Genomic DNA, 15928 nt, shown 5'->3' with positions numbered 1-15928 from the left:
TCCAACCCAGCAACGGACACAGACAGCCTGCACAAATATCAGGAGTTCTGTTATATTCTAAAGGTAATACATCCCCATGGTGAAACTAAGAAATCTATCGCTTCTGATCATCAACAAAGTTTAATGTTTAAGATCCTTTTTTTAAGCTTATTTATTTACTTCTTCCATGAGACTGGAAGACAGAGAAAGACAGACCATAACTAGTCTGCATGCCAGGATCCACTGCCAGCCAACCAAAGGTCATGGGTTTGTGTACCTGGGCCAGACATATCCAGGGAGACCCTGGGATGCAAACCCAGGACCTTCCCATAGGCCTCAGTACTGCAGGGTGTTGACTAATCACTTTACCACCGTGACTGACATAATATTCAAGATTCCTGTTATCAATTTTCAATCCTTACCAGTAGTCCCGTGGGATCTAATTTCAAAAAAACAATAGCCAACAGAAAGCAAAGCAAAACAGAAATACCATGAACATGAAATATTTGCCCATGATAATTACTTTATCTCATTATTGCAATTATATATGTTTAAAAATATCCCATTGTTATTTTTAAAACAAGTACCTATTTTCAGACATGCAATATGAAGTATGTATAAAAAACCAGAACTTACTTCCAAGTCATTAAAAAATAGATGTGTGTCGGCCAAGTTGAAAATCATTTCTTCCATTCGAAGTCCGAGGGAAACTGAAGTGGGTGGATCCTAAAAGGAGAATTTTACAGGTCAAGAATATACATACTTCAGATTCATGAAACAGGGTCACACAGAGAGGGAGTCAGTATCAGGAAAGGCCCATAGCAAGAGACAAAGACAGGGATTTGGGCTCTAGCTGCTTTTAAACATTTTAAAAAAAAGTTTTTAAAGGACCAGCAGTTAGCATAATGGCTATGTTGCTGGACTCCCACGTAGTCGACCACGGTTCAAGTCCTGGACCCGGTGGCTTAAACTCACACTGGGCGCGTGTGCATGCGTGTCCAAGATCCCTAGAGGAGAATGGAGGAGAAGGGATTGCAGCGTGGCCATCCCTCCTAGGGGGTGATTTCTCACTTTCTGTCTCTCTGTCTCTCTCTGTCTTTCTGGCGAGTGAATGAGCCCTATAGGAAAAGCCTCTCAAAAAAATTTTTTTTTAAAGTTTATTTCTTCTTTCAGAGAGAGAGAGAGAGAGAGAGAACCCCCAACTCTGCTGTGATCCAACCTCAGCTTTAGCCAGCTCACAGATCATGCATGCCCGGAGTACTCAGGGAAGTTTCCAGGTGCGAACTCAGAACCTTCCGTGTGAATCAGGCTCACAGAACACCATGTTTTACCACCACACCTGACCTTCCAACTGCTGTGGTGTGCATGGTTTATCCTTGTGCAAACTTGACTTACTTATTTTATAAAGCCCCAAATATCTCTGGTACTTTGCACAATGAAGACATAACACTGCCTAAAGTATTATGAAAAATAGAATATCAAGGATTACTGAAAAACATAAAGTGGAAGAAATCAAGTTTCCCATGTCTGTTGCAGGGGCAAGAAATTCAGTGAATCCCAAAGCCACCCACTGTTACTTGACACCGAAATCCATGGTGAGTATCTAGATGCAGTGCCACAAATAACAGAAAACAGATACAGTGTAGATTAATTTTAGAACGATAATAAATAGAAATTTTATTCTGGGTGGTGATGATGATGATGATTTGCATTTATTCAGGTTGCTGGCCAAACTTGACCATATTCAAAGTAGGAAGAAATGACTCTGACCACCTGGTACCATGTCCAGTTCACACAGCTGATCTTGACATTCATGTGACACTACCCAGGCACCTAGCAGCCAGAGGCAAGTACAGAGGCTTCTACCTAGTTTCAAGCCTTGGACACGAGTGAAGATGGCTCATCTGTCTCCCATGACCCATATCCTACCGACGTCTACTGCAACTGAAATGAACTTGGGGATATACAAATCTGTGCTGTTCTTACGGTGTTACTTCTTGTAACGTATAAAATCCAAGAAGCAGCATGGCTCATGGTTGAAGACCTTACCCAGTTAGTAAAGAAGAAAACAACTTCTAGAGTGAAAGTACGCTAGGCTTATGAGTTTTTGAAGGCTTTGTTGACATTCTAACATCAACTCTTTTATGCATGACATTTTAAATTTCTCCACAAAACAGAAATTTTGATATACTCTTTTATTATCACAGCACACCTGGAGAATTAGTACAGGAACTATCCCTATCATCATTTAACATAGGACATTGTAATTAGAAAAACTATGGCTTTATATAGACCCTGTACCATTACTATTTGAGTTTTAGAGTTGAGAACATAAAACCCAGAGAAAATCATGTTCTTACTATCCAATACTGCCCCATATACACTTTGTGCATTTTCTAAATTGCCTTCTAAACACACTGTCTTCATTCTGAATTGCATTACTTGCTGCGTCTTACTCCCTGCTCCCCAGGCATTTAAAGTCTATCATGCCCTTGGGAATCCTCCTTCAAGTCCCTTTTCCTGAGCTTTGGTGTGGCAGAAGGCAGTAAGAAATTGTTTACAAAGAGCTCACTTGGTGTCCTTAAATCGTTGGAGCCTGTTCATTTAATAAATAAGAGGGCTAGAAGGTAAACACAATGTTGTCACATCGAACTAATAAAAAAATACATATATGTATCTTATCTCTCAGTCTGGCACAATTGTATGTGCTTATACCCTAGGACAGAGCAGGGTCCTGAAAGTGGAGAAGGTGGTAGACTTGGTGCCTGCCACAGGCCAACCGGCTCAAGCCAGGGAGACAGAGCCAGCCCTGCCCACATCTCACCAGCAAGGCCCACCAGCTAGCTATCTTCCAGGAATCTTAGATGAACAAGAAGGCTTTGTAAAAAATGTTGGGTTACGTCCCTTGCCTCAATTCCCCTCCTGCCTATGCCTTCTCTGCCAGCTGACTAATGATGGAAAGGGGGATGAGACTTAGTATTGTCAAAAGTTGGGGATTAGATTAGCAAGAAGCAAAGCAAATACCACAGGATTTTTAATTTTTTATTTAAATAATTATTTTATTTAACTTTATTTATTTAAATTTGACCAGAGAGAGACAGAGGGAGAAAGTGTGCGTGTGTGTGTGAGAGAGAGAAAGAGAAAGAGAGAGAGAGAGACAGAGAGAGAGAGAAAGCCTTCAGGTCCAGGGACTTGAACCAGGGTTGGCCATGTAGGAGTCCAGTGCTCTTAACCACCATGCCCCACCCCAGGATTGTTAAGACCACAGAGCAGAAATAAAGAACCCAGGGTTCACTGACTGTCCAATTGCTGTGATGGGAGGGACAAATGAGAACAATCCCTTCAAATTTCCTGATTCACAGGTCTTACTATTTGTAAATGGTCTCTTTTTAACACCATCTGAAATCTGTGAAATTTTGTAGGTTGTAGAAGACTTAAAAACAGTTCACAAATAAGAAAAACTAACTCATTTTCTCTTGGTTTTGTAAAAAAAAAAATAAATTGTCCATTCACTAAGATTCTAAATATCAGTAAACATGGTGAGAAGCACATGCTCAAATATACCTTAGAGCAGAATTAACCAGGAGGGGAAGTTCCAACAGCTGTTTCTAAAACAAAACACCTGACTAAGGTGTTTACTCTCCCTAGTTCGGGCCAATAAAAATACACCAACTCGTCTCATAACCATGTCAATGAATCTTTTTATGTGGCAAGGGTGGAGACACACCACATTTAGTTAATTGCCAATTCTGGAATTTATGTGCCAGAGTATTGTTACTTTTGAGAAAGTATTATTCTTCTTCGATTTGGTTGTTTATATGATCATCAAAAGAATTACTCTGTTGTTTATTAATATATAGCAGACTTTCAGTTTGCTTCATAAATTACAGTAATGACTTGCTAGCTGGAATACTAATAAATTTTAAAGGCTTGTTCAATCTTGTAGTAAAATACAATGCAGATGTTGGCTTTATTCACCCTTTAATGCTATTCTCTTTTGTTATGAGCAGTTATTCCTTAATCGTTTTTATACCTGCCACTCCAGAGTATTGTTTTGAAACATTTCCTACACTAGAAGAACAATTTGACAGTTAACTGGAACAGAAAACTTTAAAACAGGAAGAAGTTCTGGTCAAAAGCAGTGGTTTTTAATCATCTATTAGTCACAATCCACAGTAAAAAATATATTTTACACCATGATCTAGTAATCTACCTTTGTCTCTCTCTCTCTCTCTTTTTAACTTTATTTCTTCCATAAGTTAGAGAGACAGGGAGAGAAGAGAGACCCAGACAGACAGCACTCCCGACAGGGCCCTAATTCTATGATCCATCCCCAGTTTTGGCCAGTCCTGGATCACAGGCACGCACAAGCTCGGTGAACTTGGGGAGACCTCCAGATGCAAACCCGGAACTTTCCACATGGATCAGCCCCATGGGGCATTGTGTTTAACTGTGTCACTGCCTGGTCCCCTTTCTCCTTCATTTTCATACATGAGCACTCACACACACTCCTGAACTGTTAGTTTAGCAAACCAGGACTTTACCCACTGCAGGGAATGCACTCTGATACCTTCTATTTCGTAGCCCTGTCATGATCTCCAGTTTGAAAGGCAGAGTTCTAGGGGACACCTACCCTTTGATTTTAGAGACAGGAACACAGAGTTCCAGCTGTGTGCTGTGATTCGCGCATGGTAACGGAGTTTGCAGGAGGCAAAGCCATCTCACCCTAAGTGTTTTATCTAAGAAGAAACTAGCAGAAGGACAGGCATGTAACCGTGTTCTTAGTTACATATATATTCTAGCAACTGGAGTTCTTCTCATATCAAAAACATGGGACTAGCAGATGGAGTAATGGTTATGTCACTGAACTCCCACATAGTTGACCGCAGTTCAAGTCCTGGACCTGATGGCTTAAAACTCATACCCGGGCACATGTGTGTGCGTGCCCATCCCACCAGGGGGTGATTCCTCACTTTCTGTTTCTTTGTCACTTTCTGTTTCCCTGGCAAGTGCATGCGTTCTATAGCAAAAAGCTCTCTAAACAAACAAAAGAATAGATTTTATTTTCCTATAGTAACAGATAATAGCTTAACACTTAAAATTTTCAAAACTGTCTGATACAAGTCAAATGTGACAAAAGCAATCATTGAACAAGGTAAATTACAGCTTGATGGCTCATTCTGCACATTTAGAAGGAAAAAAGACAGTCTTAGACCAAAACTGAGATGCTAAAATCACTACACCTTTGGTTTAATCTTATGTTTTCTGTAATAAGCAATTTCTTGCAATAACAATCCAAGAGCTACAGATATGAAATGTTTTTTCCCCCTACATTTCTTCTAAAAATAATGAGAGGTCACTTTTGAAAATTTTTTGGAGCTTTCCTGCTTTTAAGTAACAGCTTGTTTTAAGTCAATATTATTAATAACTGTTTCCATTCTTTTCTACACTTGAACCTTCTGTGGCTTTTGCCACTGCTGTCTACTTTCCTTCTGTCTACTTTCCTCCTTGATGTTTCTCTTTTTTTGGTATCTATGACATCATTAGTCTTTCCTATGCATCTTCCTAGAATCCGATCATCCTTTACCTACTTCTTAAATGACTCTTGTCCCTTGGAATTTGTTCTCATCCATTCTTCACTCTATTCATACTGCTTTGTCGGTCCAAATACACACCTTCACTCACCACCAGCTCATTGTCTGATAGATCTTAGATCCCATCTGTATAACAATGATGTATACATCATCTCTACTTGGATATCTCCCAGACTCTCTGAAATCCAATATACAGTAAGTTGGATTCATACTTCCTCTGTAAACCTGCTGTATTCCTTCTTTAAAAGAATGGCATCCTACCAACTCCAAACTGTGGCATCCTCCTAACGGTCTCTTTTTTATTCCCATGTCAACTTGGTCACTGACATTCTGCAACTTGGACCTGAGTTCAAGTTTTCTTTATCTTTTTTTTCATACCTCACTCCCCACCTCCAGCCAGAGATCTCCTCTGTAGTATGTGTAGTCATTTCTATCTCTGGGGTCTGTTTTTAGGGTGTCACTACACTGACTGTACTCTCCTCTCTCTTTTTGAAAACACACAAACACTTCATGACATACAGAAAACATGTAGATGTCTAAGTTCTAATTTTTTAAGTTTATTTCTTCCATAAGTGAGAGACACAGAGAAAGAGAGACAGAACCCACAACAGAATCCTGACACTCTGCTCCATCCCCACCTTCAACCAGCCCCAGATTATGGGTCTGCACATGCTCACTGGGCTGAGGGAGGGCTCCAGATGCAAACTGGGAACCTTCCCCTGTGAACAGCCTCACAGAGCATCACAATGTACTGCTGTGCTCTGTTACTGATGACTTTTCAAAATTCTTTTTGGTCATGAAATTCTTTCTTCAAAAGATAACAATACAGAGGTCTAATGTAAAGCAAAGTGGCTTTGGTGGGAGCTCCCACCCACAGATCTCAAGGAAAATGGAGGCAGGTTTTGTCCTCACAGGTTGCCCACCCTAATCACTGTGGTCTCTGGCTGCACCTGTGTGCTCCTATCCCCATCTTTGCACACAGCCTTTCCCTCATGGCTCCTCCACCAGCCCAGTGCCTCTTCTTTCCCACCTCTTCCTGCCTGGCCTGATCAGTCACTGGGTCCACAGCTGCATGTGTTCTCATCTAAGGATGGTGGAGGTTTAGCTTTAGAGCTTTTACTCCAGTTTTTTTTTTTCTTTTTTTCTTTTTCTAAGAGTTATGATTTAATTTCCTTTTGGCTTAAGAATTAAAATAGTTAACTGCAGAATTAAAAAGTGAATAATGGGATCAGTCATTGGTGTAATAGCTAATGTCAACTATGGTTTGAGTCCCAGAACCAGTGGCTTAAAATTTACATTGATCCCAAGAAGAGAATGGAGGAGAAGGGACTGTGGTGTGGGGGTGATTTCTCACTTTCTATCTGTCTTTCTGACAAGCTCACATGCCCTATAGCAAAAATATCTCTTAGAAACATGAATATTAATTCTCTGAAAATGCGTAACAGGGAACTTTGTGTTTCTACTTAGTATCTAGTGTTTTGTTTAGTTAGATTGTTTTGTTTTCTCTTTCTTTACAGCATTTAAACAACTGTCTTGACCTGCAGACTATAATTATTTATTTTCTTATCCTTATATAGTTTTATCTCTACATCTCTGGAACCCCAGCAATATGAGGGCATTGCCAGTTTGGTGGTGGAATAAATGAATGAGAAACAGTAAACAGAGTTTTTCAAATCATTTCAATTAAAAAAAAAGGGAACATACTGAATTTGAGCTTTAGTTAGTTGCTTGTGTTCAGTATCAGTTAAAAAAAAAAAGTCCTACTTACCTACTCTAGAAAAAAGAATTGGCACTTGACCTCTAAACTCATGTTGACATAACGTAGTATTAAGCATGTCCATTAGCAAATGTTATTTATCTGATTAAAGAGCAGCCTGTTGGTGGAATAGCTGCATACAAAGTCTTAATTTTTTCTGTTTAATGAAGTAGACAAAATTAACAGATTTTAGCAGGAAATTATTTTAAACTTGGTAGGAGTGATAATGAATATGGCAACATCTGACCTAATATGCACCATATTCATGCTAGGAAAGGCAATGTTGTACAATGTGAAGATATACAGTGATTAAATAGAGATCATTAAAAAAACATGGTAGGGGTATGCATTATAACTTTTGGTAAACTATATTCTTAGATGCTCTGAAATTTAGTTCTCTAGTAAATATTGAAGAGTATAGGGAAATACTCAAAAAGAGAAATTCAAAAAGAGAAACTATAATACAATTTTTTTTTTTGAGAGGTTTTTGCTATAGGGCTCGTGCGCTCACCAGAAAGACAGAGAGAGACAGAAAGCAAGGGGGTATGGCCACGCTGCAATCCCTTCTCCTCCATTCTCCTCTCAGGATCTTGGGCATGCACGCACATGTGCCCGGCGTGTGTTTAAGCCGCCGGGTCCAGGACTCGAATCGTGGTCGACTATGTAGGAATCCAGCGACATAGCCATTATGCTAACTGCTGGTTCCAATATAATAAAATCTTTTATCAGGTTTCTTATTTCATGAAGGAGCTGCAGAATTAAAAAGTGAATAATGGGATGAGTCGTTGGTGTAACAGCTAATGTCAACTATGGTTTGAGTCCCAGAACCAGTGGCTTAAAATTTACATTGGGTGTCTTATGCTCAGGAAATTCTTCTATTGGAGACTCCTTTTTCAGTTGCTCTACCCCAAAACAAAACACAATACACAAAATCCAAGAACTATGCATGCGTGTACACACCCACACACACACACGTGAAATTTAACCCACTCTGAAATTACTTGGATAGCATGTCCGATTGCAAATGTCTCCTTGAAGTCATGAAAGAAGGGAGAAAGCATTTGTTGCACTGCTAGGCTACCCTTGACTGTTTCACATCATAAACAAAGTGGTCTGGTGAACAGAAAGTAGTATTATGCAGAAAAATTAAGTAAGAGTAAAATCTGCTGAGTGTCTATAGACCCAGGCCAAAAACAATTGTTTTGCCTTTGTTCTTGTTTGAGTGATTATTTTTATAAGATTTTTGTTTTATTTTGGTTTTAATTAGCCAGAGGGAGTGTGTGCAAGAGAGAGAGAGAGAGAGAGAGAGAGGGAAATGAAAGAGAGGAGGAAAGGGGGAAAGAGGGGGAAAGTGGAGGGAAGTGGGAGGGAGGGGGAAAGAAGGGGAAGAGGGGGAAAGTGGAAAATCAACCCCTGGGGGTATGGCCATACCACAGTCCCTTCTCCTCGATTTTCCTTTCAAGATTTTGGGCACACACACATGAACCAGGCATGTGTTTTAAGCCACCAGGTCTGAGACTCAAAATGTGCAGTCAATAAATAGCAAAGTCAGAATTTAGCCATGAAGAGTCTAGCTGCCTTAACCACTATGCCACTGGTCAACCCAGATGAGTGATTTTTTATCCCATTACCTCAAGATAGTTTTCTGTTTTTAGGACACAGAACTGGCCAAGAGACCAAAATGATCATCATCCTATATGCCAGCATTATCCTTCGTCCACTGTTCCATCTTAACTGTCTCTTGATTTTATTTTTAAGCCTGATATTTGCTATACAGATTTTATGAAAACATTTCTAAAACAATGTATCTAGACAAAAGCAATGCATCTAAATACTGAAATACCAGAAAATATAAGAGCTAGAGAGATTCATGTCTGTTAGTCTTAAAGCTGTATGTCAGGTTTGACGTAAATAAAAGAAACGGATGTGTACAGATTGAAGTGGGTACTGGAGCCTCAGAGGACTAGGATGTGACTTCGTTTCCCTGTTTTGTTTCATAGATGAACTAGGACATTTGATAAACTTCAATGGTCAAAGTGTACTTTGTAGAAAGCACAACACATACGGCTTCAGAAATCTGATTTTGCTGAGATTCTCACATCAGACATTGCTGATCCTGCATGACTGCCACTTGCTTCCAACTTCTATCCAGGAACTCTCGTAGGGTGGTAAGTAAGGAAACTGCCTCGTAAAGAGAGTTTACAATAGTCAACCAGCCCAGCTCTTATTTCATTTTATTTAATATTCCAAGATCAGTCTTTCACTACATATCACAGAAATTAAGAAAGATCCTTTTAAAATAATTGGGCTTACAACTTGCAAACAAAGAATTCTTGCACAGGGGTAGAAAAACACTCAAAATGTACATTTTTGTATCGGCCATATAACAGGTTTTGTCATCACAGGCTCTCTACTGAAATTCTGACTGCTATTTATTGGCTGTGCAATGGTGGACAAGTTAAATTAAACTGTGGGCCTCAGGTCCCTCTACAGTAAAATGGGAATTAAATTTTGGTAGATTTCAATGGGTGAGATGTTAAGAATCTAGCCTGGCACCTAGTTATTAAGGGAGTTGGATCCAACAGGGCTGAATGTGGTTTGAATCCAGCATTGGTGGCTTGAGAAACATGCTGGGCACATGTGCAGATCCAAAACCCTAGCAAGATGGAGAGCTGGAGGACAAGGGATTGCAGCATGACCAAGTCCCATTGTGGAGTGCCTTCTCTCTTTCTGGCAAGCACAAACGTCCTCTGAGAATTCAATAAATAAGTCAATGAATAAATGAATGATGAATGAATACAATTCTGGACATGATACCATAGTAAGGTATAGTAGCTACTACTACTATGTTGTTGTTATTCCTATTGTTATTGCAACAATCCAGACATGGGACTCCATATATGACTCCCAAAAGATGCACCAACATTCTTCATCCATGTTGGGTATGAAGTGCAAAGTGTTTCAAGATAATAGTCACCCCCAAATGTCCACTATCTGACTTTCATTAAAAACAAGTGAAGGAACCAGCAGTTAGCATAATGGCTATGTTGCTGGACTCCCACGTAGTCGACTGCAGTTCGCGTCCCAGACCCGGTGGCTTAAAACTTATGCCGGGTGCATGTGCGTGCGTGCCCAAGATCCCAAGAGGAGAATGGAGGAGAAGGGATTGCGGCATGACTATCCTCCCTGGGGGGGGTGATTTCTCGCTTTCTGTCTCTATGTCTCTCTCTGTCTGTCTGGCAAGTGCACGTGCCCTATAGCGAAAAAACTTCTCCAAAAAAAAAAAAAAAAAAAAAAAAAAGAAAAAAAGGTTGTGGGGTTAAAAAAAAAAAAAAAAAAAAAAACAAGTGAAAGAATGACTGTGTGGTTTACTCCCCTACCTCTGCAGCATTGCTTTCTAGGATCTATGAGCTCAAAATGACCTTTTACTGCTGTTATTACATACAGCACTTTCCACAGAATTTTCACATAACTTCCTCCTGCCAATATTTTTGAAGTGATCATGACTCTTTCTTTTGTTTGTTTTGTTTTTTGTTGTAAACATTTATTTATTTGTTTTTAAAATTTATTTAACTTTATTTATTATTAAATTTGTTATAGGGTATGTGCAAAAGAGAGAAAGAGAGAGAGAGGAAAAGGAAAGAGAGGGAGGGAGAGAGGGAGAAAGAGAAAGAAAAGAGAGAGTAAGCCACCAGGTCTGGGACTTGAACCATAGTTGGCCATGTAGGAGTCCAGTGTCTTAACCACCAAGCCATCTGCAGGCCCACAGTGACCATATTTTAAGAGTCTCATCATCAGCAAAACTGATGTGAATGGATACTAAACTGAGACCATGAAGAGTGACCATTCCCAGAGGGGCTGCCATTGCTTCTCACAAAACATACCAACCAAGATTCCTGGACAGAGTAATTCTTATCCCCAAGAAAAATAACCCACATCTAGGAGGCAGACAGAAGAAGCCCATGCTCTGAAGATCTAAGAACCAGGGGAAGTCATCATTCAGATGGGATCCAGGAATTGCACCAAATCCATTGAAACCTAGAAGTAACTGCATAGCCAAGTGGACTGATCTTTGAATTATCATATACATCATTTATCCTTTAGTATTTAATCATTAAAAGTGAGACTGTATGATTAGAGACATAAGCATGCAAGTGCACGAGAGAAAGAGAGAGAAAGAGAGAGAGAGAGGGGGAGGGAGAGGGAGAGAGAGAGAGACCGACCAGACAGGTCCAGAACTCAGATCTTACACTCAGAGACTTGAGAAAACTCCTGTGGAGAAAATGCCTAAGGCTTTGCTCAATCCTCAAGTAGGATAGCTAAATCTACCTTGAAAGTTAGCCACTTACCATCCAGAATATCTATAGAGTAATCACAATAGTTGATTGACTTGAAACTACGGTTGATAAACAGAACTTCACTATGCTCTTGAAACATAATAAAGGAGTGTGGCACCTGCCTGGTTACTCAGCATGAGGTTACTCATGACTGGACTACAGTCAAAGCCTTGGTCAAGGAGATATAGTTAACATTGAAGAGTTATTCAACGAAAGGAGTTATTTCAGAAATTCTCAAAATTCAGAAAGTGGTTTAAATTTAATCTCAAAACCTTGCCTCATAAAAAATAGCTCTGGGCTAGTTATCTGCAACAGAAACTGTAAGCTGAGTTACCCCTGGCAGCAGATCTATATATATATCAGGTTGTGGGTAAAGTCATGAAGTATTTTCCTTTTTTCTATGCAAAAATGTGTCATGACTTTCTTAATGACCCAATACTTAATTCACTTAAGGGCTTTCTGGTTTAAAAAACTCTCAAAACTCTTGAGTTTTCTTAACTATCTCTGGACGGACATACACACACACAGATGTACAGGTTAAATAAGAACATCTGATAAAAGGCTGTTGAATAAGGCTTTCCAACAAGTACACTGAAGTTTTGAAAACCTTACAGGTATTTCTTGCTGAAAGGATACAGGTCAGATAAAAGAATATAAACAAAGACTCTCATAAACCCTACAGTAGAGAGAAATCTGGTTAATTACTACAGCAATTAGGTAATAATAATAAATTAAAGGTATCCAAATGTAAAGACAGAAGTACAACAATAACTTTTTGCAATGACAATTGTATATGCAGAACTCCAAGGATTACGTAAAAACTTTTAGAACTAATAAACAAATACATTGTAGTTGCACGATTAAAAAAATCAGTTGTGTTTCTAGACACTAATTATGACCAATCCAGGAATGAAATTAAGAAAACAACCTCATTTACAATAGCAACAGCAAAAGAAATCAAATACTTAGGAGAAAACTCAACCACGGAACATTTGCACACTGAAAACTACAAAACGATGTTGAAAGAAAAGACAAGTAAATGGAAAACTATCTCACGTTCATCAGTATAAGACTTAATATTGTGATTTCAATGCTACCCAAAATGATTTCAACATTTGATGTACTCCTTGTCAAACCTTCAATGGTGTTTTTTGCAAATACATGAAAATCCATCCTAAAATTTATATAGAATCTCAAGAGACCCAGAATAGCAAATACAATCCTGAAAAATAACCACAGTGGAGGTCTCACACTTCCCAATTTTGAAACTTACTACAAAGCCAGAGTAATTGAAATAATGTGGTTCTGGCATAAATACAAATGTATAGACTGATAGAATAGAATGGAAAGATAGAAATAAATCCTTGCATATACAGTTGTCAACTGATTTTTGACAAGGATGCAAAGATCATTCAATGGGGAATAAAGGGTGTTGGGAAAACTGAAAAAGTGATGTTAGCCCTTTGCCTTACACCATTAACAAAATCTAACTCTGAATACATCAAAGACTGTAAGAGCCAAACTATAAAATTCTTAGAAGAAAAGATTCATGACACTGGATTTGGCAATGATTTCTTAGAAATTACCCAAAAATCATTTGACATGACATAGATAACAAAAAGAAAACAGTAGATAGATTCAAATACATCAAATTAAAGAGTTATGTTCATCAAAGGACACAATTAACAGAATAAAGGGCAACCTACAGAATAGAAGAAAATATTTGCAAATCATGTATCTGACAAGAGGTTATATATATCAGAATATATAAAGAACTCCTACAACAACAAAATTCAACAACAAAATAACAAACAACCCTATTAAAAAGTGAGGGGAAAACTTGAATAGACATTTCTCTAGAGAACATATACACATGGTCAGTCTCAGTTCAGGTGTTAGACCTGGCAGTTTGAGGATCACACTGTGTATGTGCATGCCCCAGAGCACAAGAGGAGAAGAGACTGTGGTATGGCTGTTCCTCCTGGGGGCCGATTTCTCACTTTCCTTTTCTTTCTCTCTCTGGCAATGCATGTGCCCTATGACCAAAAAAAAAAAAAAATCCTTGGACATAACAGGGCAGTGGTAGGATGTGATAAAGATAAAACAAGATTGGCTAGGACTTGATATCTGTGAAAGCTAAAGAAGTTACATTGAATTACATTATGTAGTCCATCTATTTTTGTACATATTGGAAAATTTCTATAACAAAAAGTTAAAAAGATACAAAAATATTCATTAAAATTGGTTTTCATTTGAGATAAAACTGTGGAATAAAATTATTTATTTTGAAAAATTAAACCACACCACAACTGTAATTTTCAAATGCCCCCCAAAATTTAAAAGCCAAAACTGAAAAAGATTTACCAAGTTCTTCAACATATCGACTTTTTTAAAAGAATTATTTATTTAATTTTTATTTATTCAATTTATTTATTTATTTATTTATTTATTTATTTATTTATTTATTTAAATTTGATCAGAAAGACACAGAGAGAGAGCGTGAAAGAGGGAAAGTGAGAAAGCAAGCCACCAGGTCAGAGACTCGAACCGTGGTTGGTCATGTGGGAATCCAGCGCCCTTATCCACCACGCCACTTGCCGGCCCCAACATATCAACTTTTATTGAAGAGATGGCACTAGGATTTAATTGGGTAATCTGTACTCAGATGAAAATAAAGATTAGACAAACACGAGAATGTCTGTCACACACTGTTTTGCCTGTGCTAACTCTACTCATTTTTATCACATGGGAAGTTCTTTTCTAGGAACCCAGAGGAACTGCTATATTTATAATTGAAGCCACTATATCGTCATCTCTTACATTCAGGAACAGCAGTGTGGCACTACAATGTTGATCAGCTGCAAAGGAGAAATCCCAGTGTAATTTAAGAATAGTGGTAACCCTAGGAGCAGAAGCATCTCACTATGGGCCTCTGGCATTTACTTGTTGGTTGTACAGTTCCTGCAAATCCTAATCCCCCTCCTCCATACACACACACACAACCACACACCCAACCCTCAGTGCTAGTGTTACCATTTGACATCCTAACACTACATATCTCTTACTAGTTAAATGGCTGTAGCTACTGTGGAATGCCTGTGATGAATAATATAAAGGGTCTTTGTTTCTTTCTTAGCATTGTTATTCTTTTGGTGATTTTGCAGTTTCACTCTTAGTAGATTTAGAGCGGTATTAATTCTGAAGTCTTACCCCAATAGTGGACTGCTCCTGAAGAGTCATTCTTCTCTCACCAACAGCCTCTTTTATTAATTTATAAGCTCCCTGAAGGCAGGAGTTATGACTAAGCACCTCCTACACTACGATGTGTGTGTTCTATAAATTATGAAAGACTTTCTGAACCACTTGTTAATGTCAGGCCAGGAAATAAATCGTGCCTTAGGCAGGAGAAGGATGTGTAGGCAGGTGTGCATTCTGGAGTCTCGAGCCTGTATTACCTTGGAGGTCTTATGTGTGCAATCTGAGAGGGGTGCCATTCAGTACTGCAATTTTCTGAATTATTTCATGCATGTTTTTCATGACTATTGACCACAACGAAAACTACTCTATGATTAGAATGCTAAGGTGTGCTACTTGAGTATCATTTCTATTCTGACAAATTATTTTTCTTTCTTTTTTTTTAAAGAGAACCCCTCCCCCCCATAAGGCATGTGTGCTCACCAGAGAGAGAGAGAGAGAACAAGAAATCACTTTCCGGATGGATGGCCAGGCAGCAATTCCTTCTCCTTCAGTCTCCTCTTGGGATTTTGGGCACACACACATGCCCAGTGTGAGTTTCAAGCCTCCAGACTTGGGACTCAAACGCGGTTGGCCATGTGGGAGTCCAGCAACGTATCCATTATACCATCTGCTGATCCCATATTCTGACAAATTCTTCTGATGGTATCTTAAATTTTGGGTAGCCCTAATTTGGAGACCACATGGTATTATACGGGCTCATACTCAATAGGGAAAACAGTGTGGATTCACCCAGGTCTCAAGGGAAGAGGGGCCGTGGGTACATTGTTGCATGACTTTTGCTTTATTCTGGTGACTAGGTAGAAGTTCATAGAAGTTCAAACTTTCTTGGGAACCAGCAGTTAGCGTAATGGTTATGTCGCTGGACTCCCACGTAGTCGACCACGGTTCGCGTCCCGGACCCAGTGGCTTAAAACTTACGCCGGGTGCGTGTGCATGCGTGCGTGCTCAAGATCCTGAGAGGAGAATGGAGGAGAAGGGATTGCGGCGTGACCATCCCCCCGGGG

General features: G+C 39.2%; 1 protein-coding gene across 1 annotated transcript in view; it reads right to left on the bottom strand.

Moving 5' to 3' along the window:
• The window catches only part of EYA1 (EYA transcriptional coactivator and phosphatase 1), a 261299-nt gene that overhangs the window by 53089 nt on the left and 192282 nt on the right, over positions 1–15928 (bottom strand). Inside the window, exon 12 of the mRNA XM_006155104.3 lies at positions 616–705. Coding sequence (XP_006155166.1) covers positions 616–705 — 90 coding nt within the window. The remainder of the gene's footprint in view (positions 1–615; positions 706–15928) is intronic.

This window comes from Tupaia chinensis, unplaced genomic scaffold (genome assembly GCF_000334495.1).
Source record: "Tupaia chinensis unplaced genomic scaffold, TupChi_1.0 Scaffold000436_1, whole genome shotgun sequence".
In the NCBI taxonomy this organism is placed as follows: domain Eukaryota; kingdom Metazoa; phylum Chordata; class Mammalia; order Scandentia; family Tupaiidae; genus Tupaia; species Tupaia belangeri.
The sequence above is the reverse complement of the archived record's forward strand: the minus strand, read 5'-3'. Positions and strand labels throughout refer to the sequence as shown.